General features: G+C 39.1%; 1 protein-coding gene across 1 annotated transcript in view; it reads left to right on the forward strand.

The window, feature by feature from the left end:
• The first annotated feature begins 637 nt into the window (after positions 1-637).
• Positions 638-25,455, forward strand: part of LOC124545025 (coiled-coil domain-containing protein 86) — a 35,511-nt gene continuing 10,693 nt past the window's right edge. The window contains exon 1 of the mRNA XM_047123807.1: positions 638-895. Within this exon, the coding sequence (XP_046979763.1) occupies positions 714-895 (182 nt within the window). The 5' untranslated portion in view covers positions 638-713. The remainder of the gene's footprint in view (positions 896-25,455) is intronic.

The following is a 25,455-nucleotide window of genomic DNA, read 5'->3' on the forward strand; positions in this document are numbered from 1 at the left end:
ACCACTTTTAATAGCCTGCTATATACCTAATGAAGGTGTGACTACCATGTCATTTTAAGATGCAGGTATATAACTAGCTGCCCGTCACTGCATTTGCGATGGAAAATGTAAGCAGCATCAGATTCCATGTTATTTAAAATATGGATGTCATGTGAAAGAACAATTAAGAGTACCATTCACGCCACCTTTCTTTCCCACCTTAAATATGGTGTCATATTCTGCAGCAATTTGGCAGCTGCTAAACGAGTTTTCAGAATACAAAAAAAGCCCATTAGAATCATAAAGAATGTAAACTTTGAAACTCCTGTAAGCACTCGTTTAATATGTTATGGAGACCCGTTTTTTAAAACTAATATAATAAGCAAGCAATAGAATATTTAATAGAATTTTTAATAGAATATTTAGCAACCATAACAATGTTTCCAGAATGAGATTTTCACTCTGCAGCTGAATGTGCGCTGATATGAAAGTTTCATAACAATGTTGTTATTGTGAACTTCAGTGCGAAGACTGGTTTGATGCAGCTCTCCACAGTACTCTGCCGTGCAAACTTGCAACCCTTCTCCGGTTCGGAACGCCGCGCAGCCAGGCGTTTTACTGGCGCGAATAGTCCCTCACTGACGCCATCATCTCTGGTTAGTCTTGTATCTTTGATTAATCTGAATTGTTGCACGTGAGTTCAATTTGTTGTTTATGTTTGGGTTGCTGACATCATGGGTGTAGAATCCGTTGAAAAAGTGTTAAAAGTGGAAGATGTACTATCGTCCAGTGAACTAGGTGGTAAAAGAAATAACGGTGCATCAGAAGACTCCAGCTCCGAGAACGAGGTTGATGTTCCTAAAGTTGTCAGAGGACGCCCAAAGTCTGGCAGAGTGTGGAAAACGCAAAAGAAAAGGTCTGCAGCACGAATAATTACTATTTTTTGTACTTTCGTCAACACATTTAATCTAGATATAGTGCCCCGACGTATAACTTACCGTTGAACAGCGCGATATATGCAACACCGGTTTAACAGAATTAATCCAGCGTGAGACGGTAATAAAGAAGTAAGTTTCTGTTACGTAATTAAGCGCGTTGGTGGCAGGTGTCGCCCACCAATTAAAATGAAGCTAGAATAAAGAAAAACATTTTTAAGTGATAATGTTTGCATTAATTTGATAAAATAGTAACAACATGTTATACTTTAGATTGTACACGGCGTTGTACTGAATATAACGGATTTTTTTATTCATAACCACGAGACAGATTACAAGAATGTTACACAAATATCTTTCAGATGGTTCGTATTCTTAAATTTCAAGCACCACTTCCTTGTCGTTTTCATCTTCCACAGACACGGCAATGCCATCTGCAGCCCAATGGTTCTTAAGATAGACAATACCCTCTTCCACAAGACCAACTTGTTATAGGTTTAATCATTTCCCAGGTGACACCACTCCCACGAAAAAAAAAAAAAAAAAAAAAAAAAATCTTTGTGACAACTGAGATAAGCTGGTGTTTGTTTTCACTATTGCACATATATTCAGAAGATTAAAAAACAAAACCCTGAGCCATCATCTCATTTTGTCCCAGCAACACCAGATGTATAACACAACTGAACCACGCAGATTGAGTCCAATTTTCGTGAAATTACAAAATGTGACAAATTGAGGTTTCCACATACTGTCAGTACTGTCATCAGTTGCATCATCGTGGCTCGTGGTGGATATAGCGACAGTTTTATTTTTCATTGGATGACATGACATTGGACCATTTGTTACTGAAAGCACCAAGTAGTATATGCCTACACTCTTATTGGGAGTGTTTATTTTGGAACCTCTCTTCTTGCCTTTGTCATTGACCTCATGTACAGGCATTTCTTTTCTTCCAACAGTCTCTGAGCCAACTTCACATTGCTGAACAAATTGTCATCTGTTACATTCCTGTTCCAGAAGTGGGTTCCACTTATCTCAACACATCATCACTAGCAGCATTACTGACACAAAACTTTCCTGCAGGCTGTCATCCAATAAGTTGTTCCAAATTAATAGTTTAGCCAGTTTTAGCACGAACAAGAGAATATATTTTAATGTGTATTTTGCAGGCTTATTGGGTATGTACTGCCCATGGCAGCAGTTCTCCCTGATAAACAGAGTCTGGTTACACATTACGAAAGAGAGAATCGCTAAACTTACAAACAATAACTTCAAGTACGTCTCTGATTGGAGCTATCTTGAACAATGCAGTCAGTGGCATAAAGGATGCTGATGAGAGATCTAATTTCTATGCTGTCTGTGAAACACGCATCTGCTGCTCTGGTAATTGAACAAATGTTTTCAGTGTACATATTACATCTGGAAACAATAATGTGCATTATGTCGTATATTGCAACCTTGACCAAACAAACCCAACTTTTGCTTTTGGGAAGATGAATAATTATGTTTCTTGCTGGAATACACACATTTTATCGGGCAACTTATATGTCCCATCTTGTTTTACAACCTTTTCCATAATAAATTTAGATGAACTGGCTGTGTCCTTATCACTCATTTGAGACAAACAATCTATTTCCCTATCACTCACCTCTTGGGCTTACTCAATATTATGGGAACTTGCAATCAACCAATTTCTTTATCATTTTAATCAGATCACACCTCTAACTCCTCTTTCTCCTCAAGTAACTGTAGAACAACAGTCGCACCTTTTGTAGTCTCCATCGTCTGGCATTTTGCATTTTGAAATTTTTGTAGAGATAATATATTTCTTACAAACTGTAGAAGGGAAACAGAACTGTGCTACTGTTTACACAACAAAAACAAACACCACCAATGAACATTCAGCTACTGAAAGGTCTGACACTAAAAATCAAACCATAGTGTCACAAACTTGTGACAAGTGTGTCATTTGGGGGGGGCGGGCTCTATTTCGATGTGGTGTGCCTCAGGTTTGCGTGAGCCATTCACGGTGAACAACCATTAACTTTTCAGAATACAAAGGGTAAGAATGATAGTTCAGAAATATGTATTATAGGCTAAGAATGGGTGTATTTGTCTTTCAGTAACTTCTGATATGAGTTTCTTGGAAAAAAATATCCACATTAATGTGGGTAGACTTGGTAGCTAGTCTGCTGTATGTAATCAGTAGCACCTAAAAGTAAATATTATGTTTTCTACATACACAAAACTCACATATACATTTAGTCATTTGACGTTAAAATCAGTTGTTAATGTCGGTAATAACGGAACCTACCAATTCCTGACTTCGGCCTCATTCCATGACATGCTGATGATGTGTCATGTGATAACATATGTGCACACGCACAGAGAGAGACAGGGAGCAGAACACTTAACGATATTTCTTATGCATCTATATTGGTTTTTTGGGATCTAGGTAGTGGTGTCAGAGTGATCTGCAGCATAGCTGTAGCCTCAAGTTGAAATGTAACAGTTTTTTTTTTAGTTGAAAAAGCAGTGAGATATCCACGCAGGGGGAAAAATAACATGAATACTGGTTTTGATAAATTAAGTTAAAATGAACTCTCATACTCACCAAGTGTGAAAGGATGGCACCCAAAACATAACAAGTCATGTACTATGTGAATCTGATATACACTGAGGTGACAGAAAGTAATGGGATATCTCTTAATATTGTGTCAGACCTGCTTTTGCCTGGTGTAGTGCAGCAGCTCGACGTGGCATGGATTCCACAAGTTGTTGGAAGTCCCCACAGAAATATTGAGCCATACCGCCTCTTTAGCCATCCTTAATTGCAAAAGTGTGGCCATTCCAGAATTTTGCACTTGAACTGACCTCTTGATTAGGTCCCATATGTGTTCCGTGGTATTTGTTATGGGCAATCTGGGTGGCCCAGTCATTCTCTCGAATTGCCCAGAATGGTCTTGAAACCAGTTACAAACAATTGTGACCCTATGACATGATTGGGAACCTGAAGTCCATGAATGACTGAAAACCGTCTCCAAGTAGCTGAACATAACCATTTCCAGTCAATGATCGGTTCAGTTGGGCCAAAAGGCCTGGTTCATTCCATGTAAACACAGCCCACAGCTAATGGAGCCACCACCAGCTTTCACAGTACATTGTTGACAATTTGGGTCTGTGGCTTTATGGGATCTACGCCACACTCAAACCTTACAACCAGCTCTTACCAAGTGAAATTGGGACTCGTCTGTCCAGGGAACGGTTTTCCAGTCGTCTAGGTCCAACAGTCAGTAAGTAAAGGTCATTGGCTGCTGCATTGTGCATAGTGAGAAGTAATGTCTGAAATTTGGTATTTTTGGCACACTCATCATACTGTAAATCTCAGAATATTGAATTCCCCAATGATTTCCAAACTGGAATGCCCCATGCATCTAGTTCCAACTACCATTCCACATTCAAAGTCAATTAATTCCAGTTGTGCAACCATAATCATGTCTGACAACTTTTCATGTGGAGCACATGAGTACAAATGACAGCTCCACCAATGCACTAGGCTGTTGTATCTTGTGTATGTGATTCTACTGCTGCCTGTGTTATGATTGTTCTGCCGTCTGTGTACATGCATATCATTATCCCACGGCTTTGGTTGTCTCAGGGTTGTTATTTGCATTTAACCATGGGACTCCAATAGCTAAAATTAACTTTATGGATTACCAAACAGGCATGAAACAGTATCTGAAAAATAACAAGCCAGTTATGAAAAAGATCAGTTTTATTATCTGCACTTTAAGTATTTAGCGAAAGTGAAACCTACAAGGGGGGGGGGGGGACCCTTGATCCCTTCTATCTCCCCCCCCCCCCCCAAAAAAAAAAAAGATATGTACAAACCAGTCCCCTAAAAAGAAATTTAAAAAACCCCACCATCAAACACACTTTCCAAATAAACCATAACCAACAGAAAAGTCTTAAGAACATATAACTTTACTTCCCCCACCCCAATCAACAGGATGCCGATTTTGTGGGCACAAAACAATTCAGCTGAATGATACCAAAAATAAGTTGTCAAATAAACAGTAATGCCTGCCTCAATTATTTGAACTAGGTTTCCCACTGAATTGATCTTCTCAAATTATCCTCCCAACAGTGCCACATAAAACTTTTGCTGGTACAGGAAGGAGCCACATTAATCATTTTTATACCTTTTCTACAATTTTCAAACTCAACCCATTCCACCAATATACAATATCTCTGGAGTAAAGTGATGGTGCACATCGTCTCACGCATCTCATTTGTCAACAAATGGCTGTTAAACTGCACAATTGGAGCCATCACACATTTGGCACACGTAGTGACCTTTTGCAAATGTAACAGCACTTCCAACAACACTCCTGACATTGAAGTTTCCCGCTGGATAGTGCCACCTCAACCAACACCATCAGTTACATTGTCCATATGTAAAGTAATAATACCCTATCACCATTATATCAGGGGTCAAAGCCAACTTTTGATAATGAACGGTTTGATTCACCCTTATTCTCTATAGAGGAATTGCAGTTACATCTCTAATATTGAACAGTCCTGGTCACCTTTTGTCACAGTAAAGATGTTTCAGTTGCTTTTTTTCCCCAGTTCCACTTATTGTGCGTAATTACTCTTACGTCTGTGCATAGCAAACTTGGTACTGGTATCATTTTATGCTGAGGTAATAGGATAGTTTCTTTTTCTTATTTACATCAACATATAGTACATCTAAAAACAAAGATGATGTGACTTACCAAACGAAAGCGCTGGCACGTCGATAGACACACAAACAAACACAAACATACACACAAAATTCTAGCTTTCGCAACCAACGGTTGCTTCGTCAGGAAAGAGGGAAAGACGAAAGGATGTGGGTTTTAAGGGAGAGGGTAAGGAGTCACTCCAATCCCGGGAGCAGAAAGACTTACCTTAGGCGGAAAAAAGGACGGGTATACACTGCACACACACACACACATATCCATCCACACATATACAGACACAAGCAGAGATATTCAAACTCTTTGCCTTTGAATATGTCTGCTTATGTCTGTATATGTGTGGATGGATATGTGTGTGTGTGTGTGTGTGTGTGCGAGTGTATACCCATCCTTTTTTCCCCCTAAGGTAAGTCTTTCCGCTCCCGGGATTGGAATGACTCCTTACCCCCTCCCTTAAAACCCACATCCTTTCGTCTTTCCCTCTCCTTCCCTCTTTCCTGACGAAGCAACCGTTGGTTGCAAAAGCTAGAAGTTTGCGTGTATGTTTGTGTTTGTTTGTGTGTCTATCGACGTGCCAGTGCTTTCGTTTGGTAAGTCACATCATCTTTGTTTTTCGATATATTTTTCCCACGTGGAATGTTTTCCTCTATTATATTCAACATATAGTACTTTATATTCAGCTGCCTCAACCATAATTTGATCACTATTGAAGGTGATAATTGTTTAAAGTCCATTTTCTGTTCAAGTGTTGTTTCTCCACACTAATCCTTTACTATTAAAACTCTCATCCATACTCATCATAGCATTCTGGCAGTATTATTGACACAGTGGTTACTGAAAGTGACAGTTTTTTAACTGTTAGTCCCAAGCTGTATGTCGCATGAATGTTAAACATCATATGTCATTTCATCATCATCATAATAGAGAAGTAGATAGTTAGAGAGAAATGCATGCTGTTGACTGATGAGTTTCCATCTTTGGGGTTCAGAAGCATTGGTATTGAAAGAGAAAATGCAAAGTTCACAGATTATTCCAATAATCATTCAGGATGCAAATTTGAAAGTTATTCCATTGGAAACAGTTCTTATGGGAATAGCCATTCCTAATTAAAGTTTGTTGGTCATTATGCCAACCTAAAATTTTGTGCATATTCAATACTTGTTGACAGAGTATGTCCAATTTACCCTTTTAATGGTTAACTTTCCAGTGTTGGGGCTGAAGTATGCAAATGCGAATGGAATGTACTGTGCAAATTTTATAATGATACTAGGTATGTAAAGGTCTCTGGGTACTATATTCTTACTTCTGCATATATTAAACCTACTGATAAATAACAGTATAATCATTTAATCAAATGTTACCATTCAATGTTACATCCACTGACGAAATGAAGTGGTTAACTACCAGCTGGATTTGCAGTCTATCTCATATCCGTGTCGCATCATCCAGATTCAAGTTTCATTTGTTTCCCAAAATGACCAATGCCCAGCGGTGGGATCGATTTTCAGAAACAATCTATACAGTGCTGTAGGTTAAGGTCCAAAGAATGACACCCTGCAACCCTTCACCCATGTGGGCACTTCTTTGTGTATAATCAATGAAAAAAAAATTTCGTTTCATGCTACTGGAAGAAAGAACCGCTGTTTGGGAATAGAGGAGTAGCGATGAGTATAAGCAGAGACCAGTATTTGAGCATATTACGCTCTCCGCATTTTTCAAAAAATCCACTTCCAGGAAACCCGAAACCAGACGATCGTTTATATAAGATACGACCTATATTGGATTAATGACTATAAAGAATCTGCCTCGACTGCAAATAGAAACCGGATGTTGACCTAGGTTTCGGCGCGGATAACCACGCCTTCTTCAGAATATATTAAAACTACAAACTGCCTGAAGAGGCATGGTCCAACATTAATACAGAACACCGAAAAGGGCAAAAGACTCACATAAAATGTAAAATAAATGGTATGTTTGTACCATGTCAATAGCTGTACTTAGCTCAAACGTCAGAAGTGTGCTTCCTCACCCCAGCCAACGTTTGGTGGGCCACGGGCTCTCAGGTCAACTGAGGTGACGCCGGTGGCTAGGTTGTGAGAATGTCGGAAAGGAACGCACATGCGCAAATTGAGAAATCGTCTTCTTCCATGTGATTGGCATAAAATGTGTTACGAAGGTGATCCGATGACCGGGTTGAAGGCACAGGAAGTTAATGCATGTGTATGTATAATGTCCTAGCTCAAGGATGATTTTATAGAACTATAGAACATGGATAGGCTGAAACTATACAGGGTGTCCCAGCTATCTTGTCCACCCAAAATATCTCTGGAACAACAACAGCTATTGGAAAACGACTTTCACCGGTATCAATGTAGGGCTGGGGCCCATGAATGTACATATTTGGAAACATTCTAAAGTGAAAGCATATGTGTTTTTTAACACAAACTTATGTTTTTCTAAATGGACCTCCTATATTTTTTCTTCAGCAATCCATAGCATGACAAAGCACATACACAATGGCGTTGATTGCATCGCAATTTTCCCATTACATCCCGAGATATTGAGACGTGAAGTTGACGCTTGAAACACCCGACATGCGCTGCTAGCGCACGTCCTAAGACTCAGGTGTGAACCCCATGCTGCCCGTAATCGCGATGTGATTGACATGTGTAATCACACCTCCATACTTATCAAGAGGTCCGAAACGAGTAATACGGTCTGCTGCGATTATGGGCAGTATGGGGTTCACACCTTGAGCCTCAGGACGTGCGCTAGCAGCGCATGTCGGGTGTTTCAAGTGTCAACTTCGCATCTTAATATCTCGGGATGTAATGGGAATATTGCGATGCAATCAACACCATTGTGTATGTGCTTTGTCATGCTATGGATTGCTGAAGAAAAAATATAGGAGGTCCATTTAAAAAAAACATAAGTTTGTGTTAAAAAACACATATGCTTTCGCTTTAGAATGTTTCCAAATATGTACATTCGTGGGCCCCAGCCCTACATTGATACCGGTGAAAGTCGTTTTCCAATAGCTGTTGTTGTTCCAGAGATATTTTGGGTGGACAAGATAGCTGGGACACCCTGTATATGTGGGATAGCAAATTCCACGGATGGTCAAAATGCATGCATGCAGGACAGACAAAATACCATCAGCTAGAAGCAGGCTAAAAACATGGGGATGAATAACCCATTTTTCAATTACTTGGGGTCGGTGATAGTATTTGATAACTACGCTTGGATAAGCATGTAAAGTTACTATATTAAGTTCTAAGCGCTATTGACCAGAAAAGGGTCAAATTAGTATGACAGGTTTAATGTAATTGCGTGAAAGGATGTACAACGTCACTTTCATCGCCCTTATTATCTATTGACCGACAGAGGTGAAAGTGATTAGTACTATCAGATGTTACCAGAATGGAAAAAATACATATTCTGATAACATTATTCCTGCTGACTCTGCACATCCACAAGCCCAAAAAGTGGCTTTCTTTCATTCAAGTCTACATTGTGCCATGGCTAGCCCCCTTTCCCCAGAGGCGCTAGAAATGGAATTAGTTATGCGGGAAACTATCGCTAAATTCACACTTAGTAAGACGAATGTACAGTAAGAAAATAAATAAAAATAATAATGTGGCTTCCACATTAGGTGATGCAATTATATCTGTTCCTTTCATAAGTAAAATAAGTTACAAATTAGGACATTTACTTAAAACCTATGGATTTAGAGTAGCCTTCTCCACTAATAATTTGATAAAGAACCTAATCCACTCTTTACAATTTGCTGGTGATAAACTTTCTCTGTCTGGAATTTACAAAATTACCTGCGGTGACTGTCCGAAATATTATATCGGTCAAACAGGTCGAGCTCTAGCTACTAGATAAAAGGAACATATTCCCACCAGAAGTGGCGACGGTACGTGAGGTTCCACCTTCGCTGAACATCTTGAACAAATGGCTCACGGCCATAAAAACGTTAAAGTGACGTCATACGTCTCATCATGCATACACACATAACTTTGCATACCATTCTGGTAACACCTGATAGCACCAATCACTTTGATCTCTGTCGGTCAATAGATAATAAGGGCGATGAAAGTGATGTACATCCTTTGACGCATGTATATTAAGCCCATTACATTATTTGACCTTTTCAAGTCAATAGCGATTAGAACATAAAGGTAGTTTGTCTGTTCCACGCTATATGCTTTCACAGACCTCACTTGATTAAGCTTCATGGTTCAGTACCTCAAGTACCTGATTTTAAGAAACTAGTTTAGTTTTAGGTTCTTTTTACAGTATTTTGGTACATATGTGATAGCACTATTCAAAGTGACCACTGTCAGTCATTAGATATTAAGGACGATGAAGGGGTGAGGAAGCACACTTCTAACGTTTGAGCTAAGTACAGCTATTGGCATGGTATACACATACCATTTGTTTTACATTTTATGTGAGTCTTTTGCCCTTTTGGGTGTTCTGTATTAATGTTGGACCATGCCTCTTTAGGGAGTTTGTAGTTTTAGTGTGTTCAGAAGAAGGCGTGGTTTTCCACGCCAAAACCTAGGTCAACGTCCGGTTTCTATCTGCAATTGAGGCGGATTCTTTATAATCATTAAATTATTCATGATTGCTGACGTGCTGCAATGTTAATAGTTCTTATATTGGGTTATTTTAACATGAAAATGTCTCAAGTGTATTACCCCTGAAGATATTTATCAATAGATGAAGCTATGATTCTTTGGAGGGGAAGATTGTCATTTAGGCAATACATAAAAAAACAAATCTGATTCTGATTATCAAAGACAACTTCTTATATTTCTTTTGACATTGCACGGTTTCTTTTCATGACGTGAAAGGTTAGAACTTTTTTTCACGAGTACTCGGAAAATGTTTTCTTGTGTGTTAAGTCAACTTATTGCATTGTAAAGTGTTCACTTCAGTTTTTTGCGAAAGAATGTGTTGTGCTAAATTTGTTTTAATAGCACCGCAATTGAAGTAATGGGGCACATGAGAGAAGCCTCCACATAGGGTGTACTAATTTCTACACATCCGGGCGTCCCCTAGGCATCTATGATAAATGTAGCTGCTAATTCTCTCATACCAGGAGCGAACTTGCTACTAAATTGACGACCTCTATCAGATTCGATCTTAAAAATGCGCATTTGAAGTAAATACAATTTCAAATGAATCCAGTTTCCTTTTATTTCCTTCTTAAGAATTTGCGTTTTGGAATCCAAATTTTTACTGAATGCAGTGGATTTGTTGCTTGTTTGAATTGTATTTTTTGTTACATTATCAACAAATCATGAACATTTGAATGACGCCTGTGGCCACTATAGGTGTCAAGGAGCAAACAGACTTTAAAACATGACCACAATACAGTCAACGCTTATTTGAAGTAATCCATCTAAGGTGTCATCATTAAGTCAGTATAGAACATGATCCTACAAGGCCTTGATGTCAGCCTGTGGCTCAGGTGTGCTTAGGAGCATCGGCTCCAAGCGGTACCTGCCATTTCAGAGTGTTACCGGCTAACACTCGCATGTTGCTGGGCCGCACTGGAGAGTTGCGCGCCTGCACCGATGCCGCAGCGGATGTGTTCAACTTTGTTTTCCCTCAGAGTCTCCGACTTTCCAGCCAAAGGGAATACGACGCAGGCTCTAATCACACTGTTATCAATTCTTTCGCTTCCTTGAATTGGTTGGATGTCTGAGGTAACGTGGGTTCTTGGCAACAATACATTAAACTAAGGCAACAGTATTCCCCTCCCCCTGCGGGAATACCTAGAATAGGCCCGAGGTATCCCCGCCTGTTGTAAGAAGCGACTAAAAGGAGTCTCTCACTTTTCGGCCCTATAAGTTCAGGTCCCATTTTATGATTTGACCAGCCACTTCCCAAATTCTACAGAAGTGCAGGCCTTATGGGAAAGGACACCTTAAGTGCTGCATGAGTTATCCACACTGCCCTTAGATTTGATCTCCAGAACCTCGTGTCATGGCTTTGCATCTCCCCTTGCAATTCAGCTATTTGGGCGAGGGCACTTTCTGTGGTATTTCATCTTCTTCTGCCGTCTCCTGTCCTCTTTCACCCCCATGACAATATTGGATTTCTCTGTACTCAATATCCAGCACAGTAGCTAGTTCATTGTGACGGGGCCATCATGTACCCATTTGGTGGTAGCCCCCTGACAACACAGGGATCGCAGTGCTGATGCCTGAGCTGTAAACTCCCCACATATGCCAAGGGGTAGATGCCTGTCTTCCTGGGGCATCAGGACTCCTGGCAATTACTGTCTCCTTTTCCCACCCACGGTGGTTCAACTCTCACACCGGAGGCCCACATCAGGGCTTAAGATTGCAGTTCGCGTCCAATCTCTTCTGTCTGAAGTGGAGTCGTTGCCTTCACCGCCTATACTAAAGGTCCATTCAGTACACCTCCAAGGTGTACACCTAAGCTAAAGCTTCACCTGGGCCTTCAACATGGTCCTAAGGACTCAGTTGAAGCCATGGCTCTCCACTGTCGCTTCCTCTCGATTCTTGACGTGTACTGGGACCATGAAGTGGTTTACACCCAACAGCTCGATGGCTGATGGTCATATTGGCTTCACATACGTTTGTGGAGGACATATTGAACAGCACTACTTGCCAGATGGCTGCAGTGTTTTCACTGCAGAGCTGGCGGCCATTTGTTGTGCTCTTGAGTGCATCCACACATGCCTTGGCGAGTTGTCTCTTCTCTGTACTGACTCCTTGAGCAGCATACAAGCTATCGACCATTGCTATCCCCCACCACCATCCTTTGGTAGCGACCATCCAGGAGTCCATCTATGCCCTGGAATGGTCCAGCCGTTCCATGGTGTTTGTGTGGACTCCAGACCATGTCAGAATCTCAGGAAATGAACTTTCCGACAGGCTGACCAAACAGGCTACAGAGAAATCTCTTCTGGAGATCGGCATCCCTGTAACTGACATGCAATCATTATTACACTACAAGGTTTTTCAGCTTTGGGAGATGGAATGGCATAATCTCAGGCCGCACAACAAACTGCATGCCATTAAGGAGACTACGAATGTGTAGAAGTCCTCCATGCAGGCCTCTTGCAGGGACTCTGTGGTTCTCTGCCGGCTCCGCATTGGCCATACGTGGCTAACACATGGCTACCTCCTCCTTCGCGAGGACCCACCTTGGTGTCACTGTGGCTCACATATGACTTTCATCCACATCTTGCTGGACTTCCCACTTTTAGCCCCTCTGCGTTAGGACTTTTAACCTTCCCAGCACCCTACCTTCGGTGTTGGGCAACAATGCCTCAACAGCAGATTTAGTTTTATATTTGTGAGGGGGTGTTTTTTTTTTTTTTTTTTTTTGGTACCATCTACGGGTGGGCATTTAGCCTTCTCTTTAAGGCCGCCACTCTCCCTCAATTTTAACTCTGTCGCACTATCTTTGCATTTGTTTGTCTTGTTTGTTGTCTTTTCTCTGCATGTGCTCATCTCGCCTTGTCTTTTTGGGGTGGACATTTTAATGTGTTGCAGAGTGGCTGGCTCATCCTCTTTTATTATTGTGGTCAGTCAGCCCAGACAATCTGCTCTATGGTTCTAATACCATTTTCTACTTTTCCTTGTTGTGCATGTTTTCCCTGTTTTTTGTTCATTCCATTGATTTTGTACTTTGAGCCTTGCTTGCATCAGGAAAAGAGACTGATGACCCTGTGTTTGGTCCCTTTATACTCCAAACCAACCAACCAGTATTCCCCTCAACTCATTATTTTATGCCGAGCCTATGATTTCTTTATCAGATCAGTGTGGTCCTTTTCATACTTATCTTGGTGGTGGTGTTCATCCACTCCAATCTCTGTAGCATAGGTGTCAAGCCCTGAAGATGTCACCAAAGAATGACAGTTATCTTTGCTCCACCAGGAAATGGAGGAATAGCATTACAGAAGCTCTGTGATCTAATGCCAAGGGGAGCCACTCAATAAGGTCAGTCAGTAATGAGTGGTATTTGTTGCAGTGACCAGTATTATGCATAACAGTGGAATGTTATGCAATTCAGTCAGTTAATTTTTGTCTTTAGACTTCTTGCATCAGAAGAACAGAAAAAACCAGACACAAGCCTGACACAAAAGTCATCAGCAGTAATCTCTCATGCTCCTACCACACCATAGTTTTATTGAGCTTTGCAAATCATACAAATGTTCTGCTTAAGTGAATTGATTTATTCCCTGGTTGTTCATGTTAACTTCATTATATCCATCAAACAGCATTTAAACCAGATCAGTAATGAGAACAGCCTGCTAAGAAGTATCAACAACAACCAAAGGCATGGTTATTTCCTTTGAAAAAGTCAGTGGACATCGTAACAAAAGACAGATTGCTTCCCAGAATATGTTTCTCATTTTGAAAAGAGGTAAAGGCAGTTTGTAAAGGAAACCAGTTTTCTATATTCCAAAATTATTTATAGTTTGCCAAGCAATTAAAATACATATATTTTCTTATTGCAACATCTACGTCTCAAATGCCCCAACATTGACAGCAGCAAAATGAACTGAATAGGACCATAAAACATATTAACAGAACTATATGGCAATTCAAACTTAATATTATTGCTTAATATTCTTGTACCATGTATGCGCAAAAGGGCGTAGTAGGTGTAATAGAAATAGGAAGAGGAGAGGTTAGTGAAACGATAAACTGCAGGCTGCTTAAATCACCAACATTCATTCCATATCCAAATACATCCAGAGCAGGAAACAGGATACACCTTGCATACCAAACACTGCTCTGTTTTAAATGTTAGTAGTCCAGACACAAGTCTCTTGAGGTGTAAAATCTATTTTACATTAGCTGCTTTCGTGTCTGAGTAGACTACTTCTGGTACATGCATGGCATGCCATGTAAATTAATATACCACCTAATCACAGGATAAGCAGAAACTCACGAAGTGAGTTGACATAAGCATTTGCTTCAGTTGCTGACATAATACAATATATTTATAATTATTTTTTGTTTATAATCAATTGGTATTTTGTAGAAATGAAATGGACAAACACTACTAAAGTGATGCTGTAAACAAAAAAAATCTTTAAATATTGAGTGAGTGACTATGGCAAACTCATTCTAAAATTAGAAATGGATGAAACAATACAAAGCAATGTTTGCACATCACCACATAACTTGTATTAAATATTGAACAAATTATGCCCATGGCTAACATAGACTTTGGGCTCCATTTCAATCTTCTACAGAACCATTATTTCATTTTCTCACCACCAACTCACAACATATTTTACTTTCCAACCTAAATAGACTATCAGGCTACACCACAACTATGATTATTTTTGTTTGTGGGGAGTGCCCTATCATACCTTAACCATTAGTAGGGACAGAAAATACAGTGTCTCACTACACGTAATTTCACTTTTTTTATATTCTTTGTAATGTTTGTTATGGACAGCTGCAAACAGTTTCATGAACACATGGAGTTGTGTCATTGACATGTCCTGTACATACAGTACAGGACATGGCAATGACACAAATCCATATGTTCATGAAACTGCCAGGAAAGAGAGTCTGAAGAAGGTGAGGAGGAATTTCACAGACATCCTGCTCAGAATTGTAAATGATTGCAGAAGAGTGAAAACAAATTTTGCACTTTATGATCATGCAACAGATCATAATTAAAAAGAAAACTGTGAAGTAAGAAGAATGGTCCCACTGCAGCTGGTGTGTATTGCCTGAAGTATATGAGGGGAAGGGACACATTTCAACTATGGGTGCCTTTCAACAGTTTGAATTTCTCATGACTGGATCCTATGTTTAAATGGCCAACAAACAGAAAAGTGAAATACTCAGAAGACATGGTTTTATGTCAATGCAGTGTTGCACACGTACACACCATTGGCGGGTATATAAATGATTAGAGTTGCAATTCTCTGTGACAGGTAGAATGTCCACCAGAGTGCATTAGTGTTGCTCATATTTAGAGTTGTTCCAGGCCTATTCCAGTGTGTAAAGGAGTGTGAACAGTGTCAGATATTGAGTGATCACTGTGAAGGACATACAGGTGATGCATGCTCATGTGAGACAGTGTTATCAGCACCTGACAGAACTTGAAAGTGTCTCATTGTTGGTGTCCATTTAGCCAGCTGAGCAAATCATGCAGTACCCAGATTTGTGGGCTATTCACATGAGACAGTGGTTTGATAATGGACTGTGTGAGAACGTGAGGGAAGGTGTACGTGTCTAAGTTCCATTTGACGACATCTGACCGCGAGGCAGGATCGCCGTATTGTGCACCAAGTACATAATAGCTACTTCACATTTGCACCTGCCATCCAAGACCAAATAATGGACTCCTTGCACCAGTCTTCGTGATCCTGCACAATTGATCAGATACTAGCGGCAGTCGGACTAGAGAATTACCACCCAGTTTGTAGGCTACTGTTGACACCCTAATACAGAGGGCTGTATTTGGAGTAATGCCATGAGCAGGAGGCATGGAATCACAGTTCCATCGCTCCTGCCATCATGATATGACGAAGCATTTGGCTTACATTCAAGTCACGGGTGATTGTGAGATACGATACTCTTATATGACACAATAGTACGTCACGGACATCCTGCGATCTCACATGTTACCTCTCGTGTGACAGTACCGTGGTGTCATTTTTCAACAGGATGATGCTCAGCCATATATGGCATGCATCTGTTAACTGTCAGTACAATGTTGAGGTACCCCTATGCCCAGATAGCTCTCCAGATCAGACCCCAGTTGAATGTGTGGGCCCAGCTCAGATATCAACTCCATCCCAATGCCAGTATCCAGGATATCAAGAACCAGTTACAACAGTTGTGAGCTAGTTTGCTTCAGGAGAGGATACAAAGGCTTTATTGCCTGCTTCCCAACCAAACCAGTTCTTGCATCCTGGCCAGGCGTCTGCAGTGTCATACTGGTAAGTGGGCTCATACTTCCAAGCTCATTGTAAATCTGACTCAATTTGTAATCACTGAAATAACACCACATACCTCGACTGAAAAGTTTCATTTTCTTCCCTCTCCACCCACCCCCTCCCCCATTCTGGATGTTTCACATTTTTTATCATGCTTTTTAGATGTGGCTGAGGAAGAAACTGCAAAGGCCATGAAAGCAGTAAAACATGGCATGTCTGATAGAACTAACACAGATCTATAAGGGTTGTAATATTCAAGAGTTTTGTGATAGGACACGCAATTTTCACTAAGACTTACATGTTCCTTAATTGCATCTAAATGCTTCTTATGAAAAACTAAATGAATTACTGTAATTTAACTCGTATTTATGGTCATTTGTATCCAACTGAACACACTTTAGTAAGTAAATGGTCACATTCATTATATTTTCGCTCTTACAGGAAGTAAAGAACTTTTCTCATGCAGTTTCTATCTTCTGTGGTACATTTCTCAGAATCAGCATAACATTTTGTTTCCCAGAAAATGGCAAGTATCTATCTTCCTCCCCTGGTGCATTTGAGTTAACAGTATGGGCTTAAACATTACTCAACAGTGAATTTGTGCAGCCTATTATTACTCTGTGAGCAAGTATTTGCTTAACTCGTATTGAATGCTGGAATGGAAACAGTGTCTCATTGTCTTATTCAATCTTGTTGAAGTTGGAAGTGTGTGTGCAGTATAGTTCAGAAAAAAGCCTAATTCAAGCAAAGTATTGAAGTGAAATTACAACAGTTCATGTCTCAATATGGTGAAAGTATTATTGACTGATGAAACATTGCTGTATTGAAAACTGTGTGATGTAAGGGTAACAGCGGAGAAGTCATTTAATGCTTAGCACAATGAGGCAACAGAAAAACACAAACTTCATGGTCTGGTAATAGGAAAAAGCTACAGAAAATGGTCCTAGAGGACCCCTCCCACACACACACACACACACACACACACACACACCAGTTTTATTCGATATTCTGTGAAGAACTTCATACAGCTTTACTTTGTGATGACATTAAGGAACCTGAACCATACAAAATTTTGTGAGTTCTTAAAAACATAAAAAAAGGAATAGGAAAAAAGAACAGGCAAATATTTTCCTGATTCTTCCACATTAAGAAAGGACCATCAGCTGAAGCTACAAAAGGAAGTAAATGCAACAAATTAGATAGTGTGTACAGCTAAAAAAAGCCTCTCAATTGATGAAACCAGATTCTGTTCAAATATGTATTGCTGATGTCATTGTGGGAACCTTGGAACAAGATGGCCCAGACAAAAAAAAGTTTGTAATAAACTGTGTGAACATTTACACACGTACATTTTTCCACCGTTAATAAATTGTCCAACAGATCTGTGGGTGTAATACAGGCTGAAGACATTATGCATGAAAATGTAGTACTCTTTGTAATGGGTGCTTCACCTTATACGGGGTGAGGGGTGAATCACTAACAATTGCCACCAAGAATAACTCCGAAAGTAGGCTAGGAGTTGAAAAGTTTGTGGAACAAAAGTTGCGGGGGCAGGGGGGGGGGGGGGCACAATATGAGGTTGGTTTTTTGTTGCTAGGTGGTGTCACTTCAGAGGTGTGAAGGTGAATTTTGTTTTTTTTTTTTTTTTTAAATGGGGTGCTGTAGTTTGGTACTTATTTTCTGATAGCGGCTATCGAGACAGATCCATTGATGTGTAATAGTAAAGTCTTCGAAGGTCAACGAAGGGCACAAAGGTGGCGTGAATGACCATTTACAGAAGGTGTTCAAAGTGATGACCATTGGTGTCAATGCAGTGTTTCAATCTTCTTATCATGGACTGAGTGCTATACCTAATCACATCAGCACTTATCGAAGCACATGCTTTGACAATTCTCTCTCGCATATCTTCAGGTGTTGTTGGAACGTCTTCACAAACAATTTCTTTTACGAATCCCCACAAGAAAAAAATCCAGAGGCATCGAGTCTTGCGAACAAGCCAGCCATGACACATCTCCGCGTCCGATCCAACGATTTGGGAATTGTCTCTGCAACTGATTTCTAGCCATCAGCGAAAAATGTGCCGGACACCCATCGTGTTGATACCACATTCTGTTCCTTGTTCCTAAAGATATTTCTCCCAATAACAGACCTAATGTTTCTTGCAGGAATATGGTGTAGTTCCTACCATTAAGATTTCCTTCGATGAAATAGGGGCTATAATTCTGTCCTCCAGAATCCCACACCATACATTCACCGAATACGGTTTTTGGCGTGCAACTTGCCGCAGCCAACATGGATTTTCAGTTGTCCGATAATGCATGTTGTCCAAATTAACATTTCCATGGTTCGTGAATGTAGCCCCGTCAGTAAATAAAATCAAATAAATGAGTCATCCCTCTGAATCTGAAGTTGAGCCCATCGGCAGAATTCAATGCGGCCCATACAATCCGTACGAGTTAATTCTTGGTGGAAACTGATATGGGAAGGATGATATTTATGGTGATGCAGAACACAAGCAACACTACTCTGGCTCATGCCAGATTCCCGTGCAATTTGAAACGACTTAACACAAGGATCTCGAACCACAGTGGCAAGAATACCAACTTCTGTTTCCTCATTAGTAACTTTCCTTTGCCGGATATGTTTCCGATTCCTTAAAGACACATTTGTTCTCAATTTATCATACACATGTTTAAATATTCGACGTGTAGGGTGAGTACATTGAGGATATCTTTCAGCGTATAAGTCTATCTTTTAGCGTATAAGTCTAGCTCTCACTGAATTTCGTTGGCATTCTCTGTAAATGAGAAGCATATTGACTTGTTCTTCAAAGGAATACATCATTCACATTTGCTTGACTCAATGATAGTAGTCTTACAATTCCTATTAGTGTTGTACTGCAAAACTGTCGAATGGTGTTTACAAGTCAGTGGCACATTAGACAGATATGCCATAGTCGGCAAATATTTATCATTTGCATGATATATGAGAGAGCATTGTCAGAGCCTGTGCTTCGATAAGTGCCAAAGTGATAAGGAATACTGCTCAATCCATTATAAGAAGATTGCAGCGCTGTATTGATACCAGTGGTCATCACTTCTGTAAATGGACGTTTGTGCCACCTTTTTGACCTTCGTTGATCTTCAAAGACGTTACTCTTACACATCATTGGATTCATCTCGATAGCTGCTATCAGAAAATAAGTACCAAACTATAGCATCCCATAAAAAAAAAAAAAAACTGACCTCCATATCTCTGATGCGACCCCACCTAGCAACAAAAAACCAACGTCATACGAAGTGTAATTGAAAAGTTTTAAGAATGGGCTTGTAATTGTACTGTGGTGGTACTTACATGCTACTGTGATGCGTCTCCTTCAAAATAGTCCCCGTCTGTCTGAACACACTAACTCCAACAGTGTTTCCACTTTTGGAAACATTCCTAGAATTTTTTTTCCTGAAGTGTGTTAAGGATGCTCTCTGTGTTTGCCTGGCTGTCTTCAATCGAGCCAAATCGCTTCCCTTTCAGTGAAAATTTCAGTTTAGGAAACAGGTAGAAGTCCGCAGGGGCCAAGTCAGGGGAATATGGTGGTTGTGGAAGCCCAGGAATTTTGAATTTGGTAAAAAATTCATCAATGGAGAAGGTATGATGAGTTGGATCATTGTCATGGTATAGCACCCAGTCCTGTCTTTCCACAATGCAGGCCTTTTCTTCTGCACCTTTTCGTGCAAACACATTTGTTGTATTCCTGGTTAATTGTCTGTCCTCCAGGAGTAAATTCATGATGCACAATAGCGGTAGAATCAAAAAAACATTGTCTTCACCTTTGACCGACTTTGCTGTGCTTTTTTTTTTTTTTTTTTTCGGTCGTAGTGAACCTGGAGTCTACCACTGTGAATACTGCACTTTCAGGATCACATCCATATATTCACGATTCGTCTCCTGTAATTACTCTTTTTAACAAATCTGGGTCATTTTTAGTCTGATGAGTCAGTTCTTGGCACACTTCAAGTTTGTATTGTCTCTGGTCACTTGACAACACTTTTGGAATGAATTTTGCCCACACTCAACACATGTTCAGATTTTCAGTTAAAATTGACTGAACTTAATAGAAACGTAAATTAACTTCATCAGCCATCTCCCTAATCGTAAGTGTAAGTCTACAATCAGAGTGCACTAAGTCGTATACTTTCACAATGTTTTCATTTGTTTTTGAGGTGGAAGGAAGGCAGGACAGTGGTTCATCTTCAAATGATTTGTGACCATTTTTAAATCTTTTGAACGAGACAAAAACATTTGAACAAAAGCATTGGACTGGCTCATACAATTATCTCCAAAAGCCTCAGAAGCTGATTTCCCAGTTTTAAAACAAAATTTCATACAAACTCATTGCTCCGTTTTTGCATCCCATTTTCATGCAGACAGAATTCATCATCAAGCCCTAACAGATCTGCACTCAACCATCTGCCACAACAAATTGAATAAAGGAAACACAGTTTCCTGTCACAGAGTGTTAACTGGACAAGGCAATGACTTACTCCCCACCCTCCATATAGATGCCCGTCAAACTAGTAAGTAGTAGCGGATCCACTCTTAAAACTTTCCAATTACACCTCGTATTATGGTCCCCGTTGTCCCATGCAACATTTGTCCCACAAACTTTTCAGCTCCTATCATACTTTTGGAGCTATTCTAGGTGGCAATAGTAAGTGACTCACCCTGTATAGTGAAGCTGCTGATTCACTAAAAGTGTTGTACAGTAAAATAGTGTTTGTGGCTTGTTTAGCTCAGGCCTTACACAGCATTGCAGAAAAGATTCTAAGTAAATTCAGCGATGCTGACAAATTTATTGAGGGTGCCAGAAAGGTATTTTTGGAACACCCCTTCACGTGTTGCAGCATCACAGTTTCTAGCTCATGACATGTTACCATCATTTTCCATTTCGACATGCTGGCAACTCCTGGATTAATGCCTGCTACTGTTACTATGAGAACTTCAACCAGCATTGTTGATTCATTTGATAACAGTGAATCAATTTGAGGCAAACTTTCATACATAAAATAAAATTTTGGATTTACTCTTCCTGCAGAAACTGTTTTGGAGCAATCAGAAGTGCCACTAGTGAAGCAGGTAGAGTAAGTGAAAACAGTTGTGAATAAATTAGAAGTTGTTTGTGTTAAAGAGGGAACAGATGTTTCTAAGAGAACGGAAGGTGTTGCAAAAATTGAAGGGTCTCATGCACTGTGTTTCATCTCACTGATTTTGTAGGGCAAAAAGTTCTCTCTTATCCTTATAGATGTAAATTCAAATGAAATTATCCATTTCATATATGCTGTTCTTGTGTCAGCTGAAATAAAAAGAAGTTTTGTTGGTTGACAATAGGCTAAAGTCCGCAGTTTAGCTTGCTTCTCCTGTGCATTTTGTTGTTAAATCTGTGCTTCATTAACATCAAGTGACCTGTTTGCCGGGAAAATTTCAAATTTTACGTCAAGTGACCTATTAATTTATTTTACAACAGAAATTTTACCTGACATTAATGTTTTTTACGGCATAATTTTCATGATATTGTACACATTTTTGAAAATTTTTGACCATAACAGCTTTTTTTGTGCATGTTATGGTAATTTTTAGCTCATAAAAATCCTAGCCCCAGTTATCAGACATCACTAAATTATCACTCAAAGTATAAAGCCACAAGTTTTCACTGCAGAAGAAGGATGTAGGCATTATGATTACTTTATTAGAAGTAAAAAATATGAACTGGATTGATTTGCAAATAAAAATGACAGCTTGCTTGGATGTATGCCCAACGGCTGGGCTCAAGCTTGCAAAGCAGTTGGACTGTAAATGAAAAAGCTGAAATGGACTGCGCTAGAAAATTAGAAGTGGTAATTAAAAAAATATTCCATAGGCAAAATTTGTAACCTGAAATTTACTGAAATGTTACCACACCCTACCCCTCCCCTACACTTTACCATTCATGCTTTCATTAAGGTCCTCAGGCTGCAGTTCATTTAACAACATGAGTCAGTCCATGTGAAGTCAGCCAGTGGTCTGGTTCTTGACATCTCAGATTTTTTATAATTTTTTGTACACTTATAGTAATAGCCGTTGGCGTGAAATTCCCAAATTAATTTTTTTATCCTTTCACATATGAGTTATTAGGTAATTTTTAATACTTCCAAAATTATGCAATTTTTGTTTCATTCTGAAATCTTAAAATCACCGTATCTCAAAAGCTGTTTGACTTACAGACCTAAAATGTGTACCATTTTATTCAGTTTCTTATAAGCTTTAAAAGTATAGTTAATGATATTCCTAACTGAATTTTCCCAGATGATGTTATTTTTTAATTTTGAAAATTTCAAAACTGAAATTTTGTTTTGGGGAGAATGTATGTTACTCGCACAGTGTTTGTTAATGTGTGTGTCAAATTTCAGGACATCATTTCAGGTGGAACATATTAATAAAATAAGTTTTATTTTACTTGTAAGTGCAGCACCTTGTGCATAGTCTGCAGGACATTGGACTTGTTTCTGAGAAGTAATATGTCAAAAACCAATTAAGGCTGTCAAATCATTATTTTTTATTTAGTGCCAGTCAATTTATTAGTTTATTAGAATTACACACTTAAATTCACATTTGGCTTTTCTATGTTAACTGTGAAGATACTTTAACATACACCACGATGACTTGTGCTCAAAAAACACTATGAATGATTTACTTAATTGCAGATGCATTCATTTTACAGATGCGTTGATATTTAGTCAATATCATTAATAGTGGTGTAGCTGTTCTTATATAACATGGTGTTGTTTGAGTGCCTTATAAAGAGAAAGTTTTTGGTCATCTTCAGCAAGGAAGATGTTATGGTGATCCACTAACTATCTTATTAAAATCTAAAATTTTGTGTTGCATTTTTCTTTTCAATTACAGTACCTTGTTCTCCCAAGCAGGAATGCCATAATTGATGTAAGAACACCTTCATTTCCTATATAATCTGAGGCTTGTTGCAGCTCTTCATCTGATAGTCTGTTTTCCTCCAGTGGCAGCTGAGGAATTTAATTTAGAAGTGTGAATTTTTTATTACAGTTAATGTATCTGGTCTTCTTGATTATGAAAAAGAAAGAGCTGGTCCCCAGTGATGTGTAACGAAAGGTTTACATCTCCTTTCTCATGTCTGGATAGCACAGAAGCCATACACCATTTGCTGTCGTAGGCACAAGCAGCAAGTCCTGTAATCTGTTCGGAAGTATCAGTATCCTCTTGAATTTTACAAACATCAAAATCCTTAAAAATCAGAAACAATTTTTGCTTTACCCTTTGCTTTGCTCATAGAAATAAATGTGCGATACTTCTGTGTCCCTGTGACTGCCGTGGCTTTATAAGAAATATTTGCCAAGCTCCTTTTTTTATGCTGCACGCTTATCATTTCTCACATAGAAGTGGGCATATATGCTTTACCCTACGCAAATAGTTGGAATGAAGTTAATGTTTGATCGTGTTGTGCTTCCACAACTGATTAATGTGTGTGTTAAGAAAACCACTTTGACTTATTTTATCTGCATTTATTAAGCAGTTGGTCTATATGAACATCCTGAGATGACAAAGTGACAAAAATGTGCCAGTGTCCTGGTTTGAAATGCTTAAATTCCCAATAAAACGTTGAACCATTCATGTCAGAATATGACAGGTACAATATTCCACTCTGTGGCTTGCACTTGGTGCATGTCGCATTCCTCTGTGTGTCTTTCAACATTTTATTTGGTGATTAAGCATTTTAAACCATGACTGCCACTTTATCCCCTGAGCACATGTGCTTAAAGAGTAATGCACAAAGCAGCGTGGTCCACTTTCCCTTGCAAATGCTTTCCTAATTTTATCTCAACAATTTATCTCTACTGAATTAAATTATTGCCAATAGAATTGAACTAAAACTACTGTAAGTTGAACATTGTATAAAATGGAAAATGCATACTATCCCTTTCATTATTTATCTTAATTGTTATATGGCATAGTTTAGTACGATTTTAAAATGGTAAAGCGAAATGTGCTTAATTAGTACTTAATAATATCATTTTAACAATGGTGTAATGAACCAGCTTGCAAACCAACTGCAGTTGAGATATAGTCAGCAATACAAATAGCAGTAAAATAAATTTCCATATGATCCCTTTAGAATACCATCATGAAATTAGTCACACACCTTAACAAATAGTGTATGACTAACATAATTTTTTTCCAAAACAAAACATTATTCCAATTTAGAAATTTTCAAAATTTAAAAAGGTTTTAGTTTGGAAAAAGTTAGCATTTTAATTAATTTGGTCAAGCAGCACACATTTTTAAAACCTATAATAAACTGAATAAAATGGTATAAATTTCAAGTCTGTGTGTCAAATGCTTTTTGAGACATGGCCATTTTAAGGTTTTGAAATGTGGGGAAAAAGTACACAATTTCAGGAACTTTAAAAGTTACTAACTCACAAGTGAAATGCCCAATAATTTTTAACTTTGGATTTTATCTCCCACTTACGAGAAAAAAAATCGCAACACCAAGAAGGAGTTATGCGACATAAATGAAAGGTGGTGGGCGTGTTCCTACATGAAAATGGACATTGAAACAAATTTGCACCAGTCGCACAAGAGTGACGCTAGTAACACCACTGTGAGGTTGCAAATCAGATTTGCTTTAAATACATGCCGTAAACTATCGTGAGTGTTAGTTACCTCTGAGATTCGATGTAGTGAGTTGACAATAATCAAGAATGCCTTTAAGGCAAGAAAGACACCATTATCAACACCTCACTCAGTTTGACTGAGGTCATGTAATAAGGCTATG

This window comes from Schistocerca americana, chromosome 8 (genome assembly GCF_021461395.2).
Source record: "Schistocerca americana isolate TAMUIC-IGC-003095 chromosome 8, iqSchAmer2.1, whole genome shotgun sequence".
NCBI classification, from domain to species: domain Eukaryota; kingdom Metazoa; phylum Arthropoda; class Insecta; order Orthoptera; family Acrididae; genus Schistocerca; species Schistocerca americana.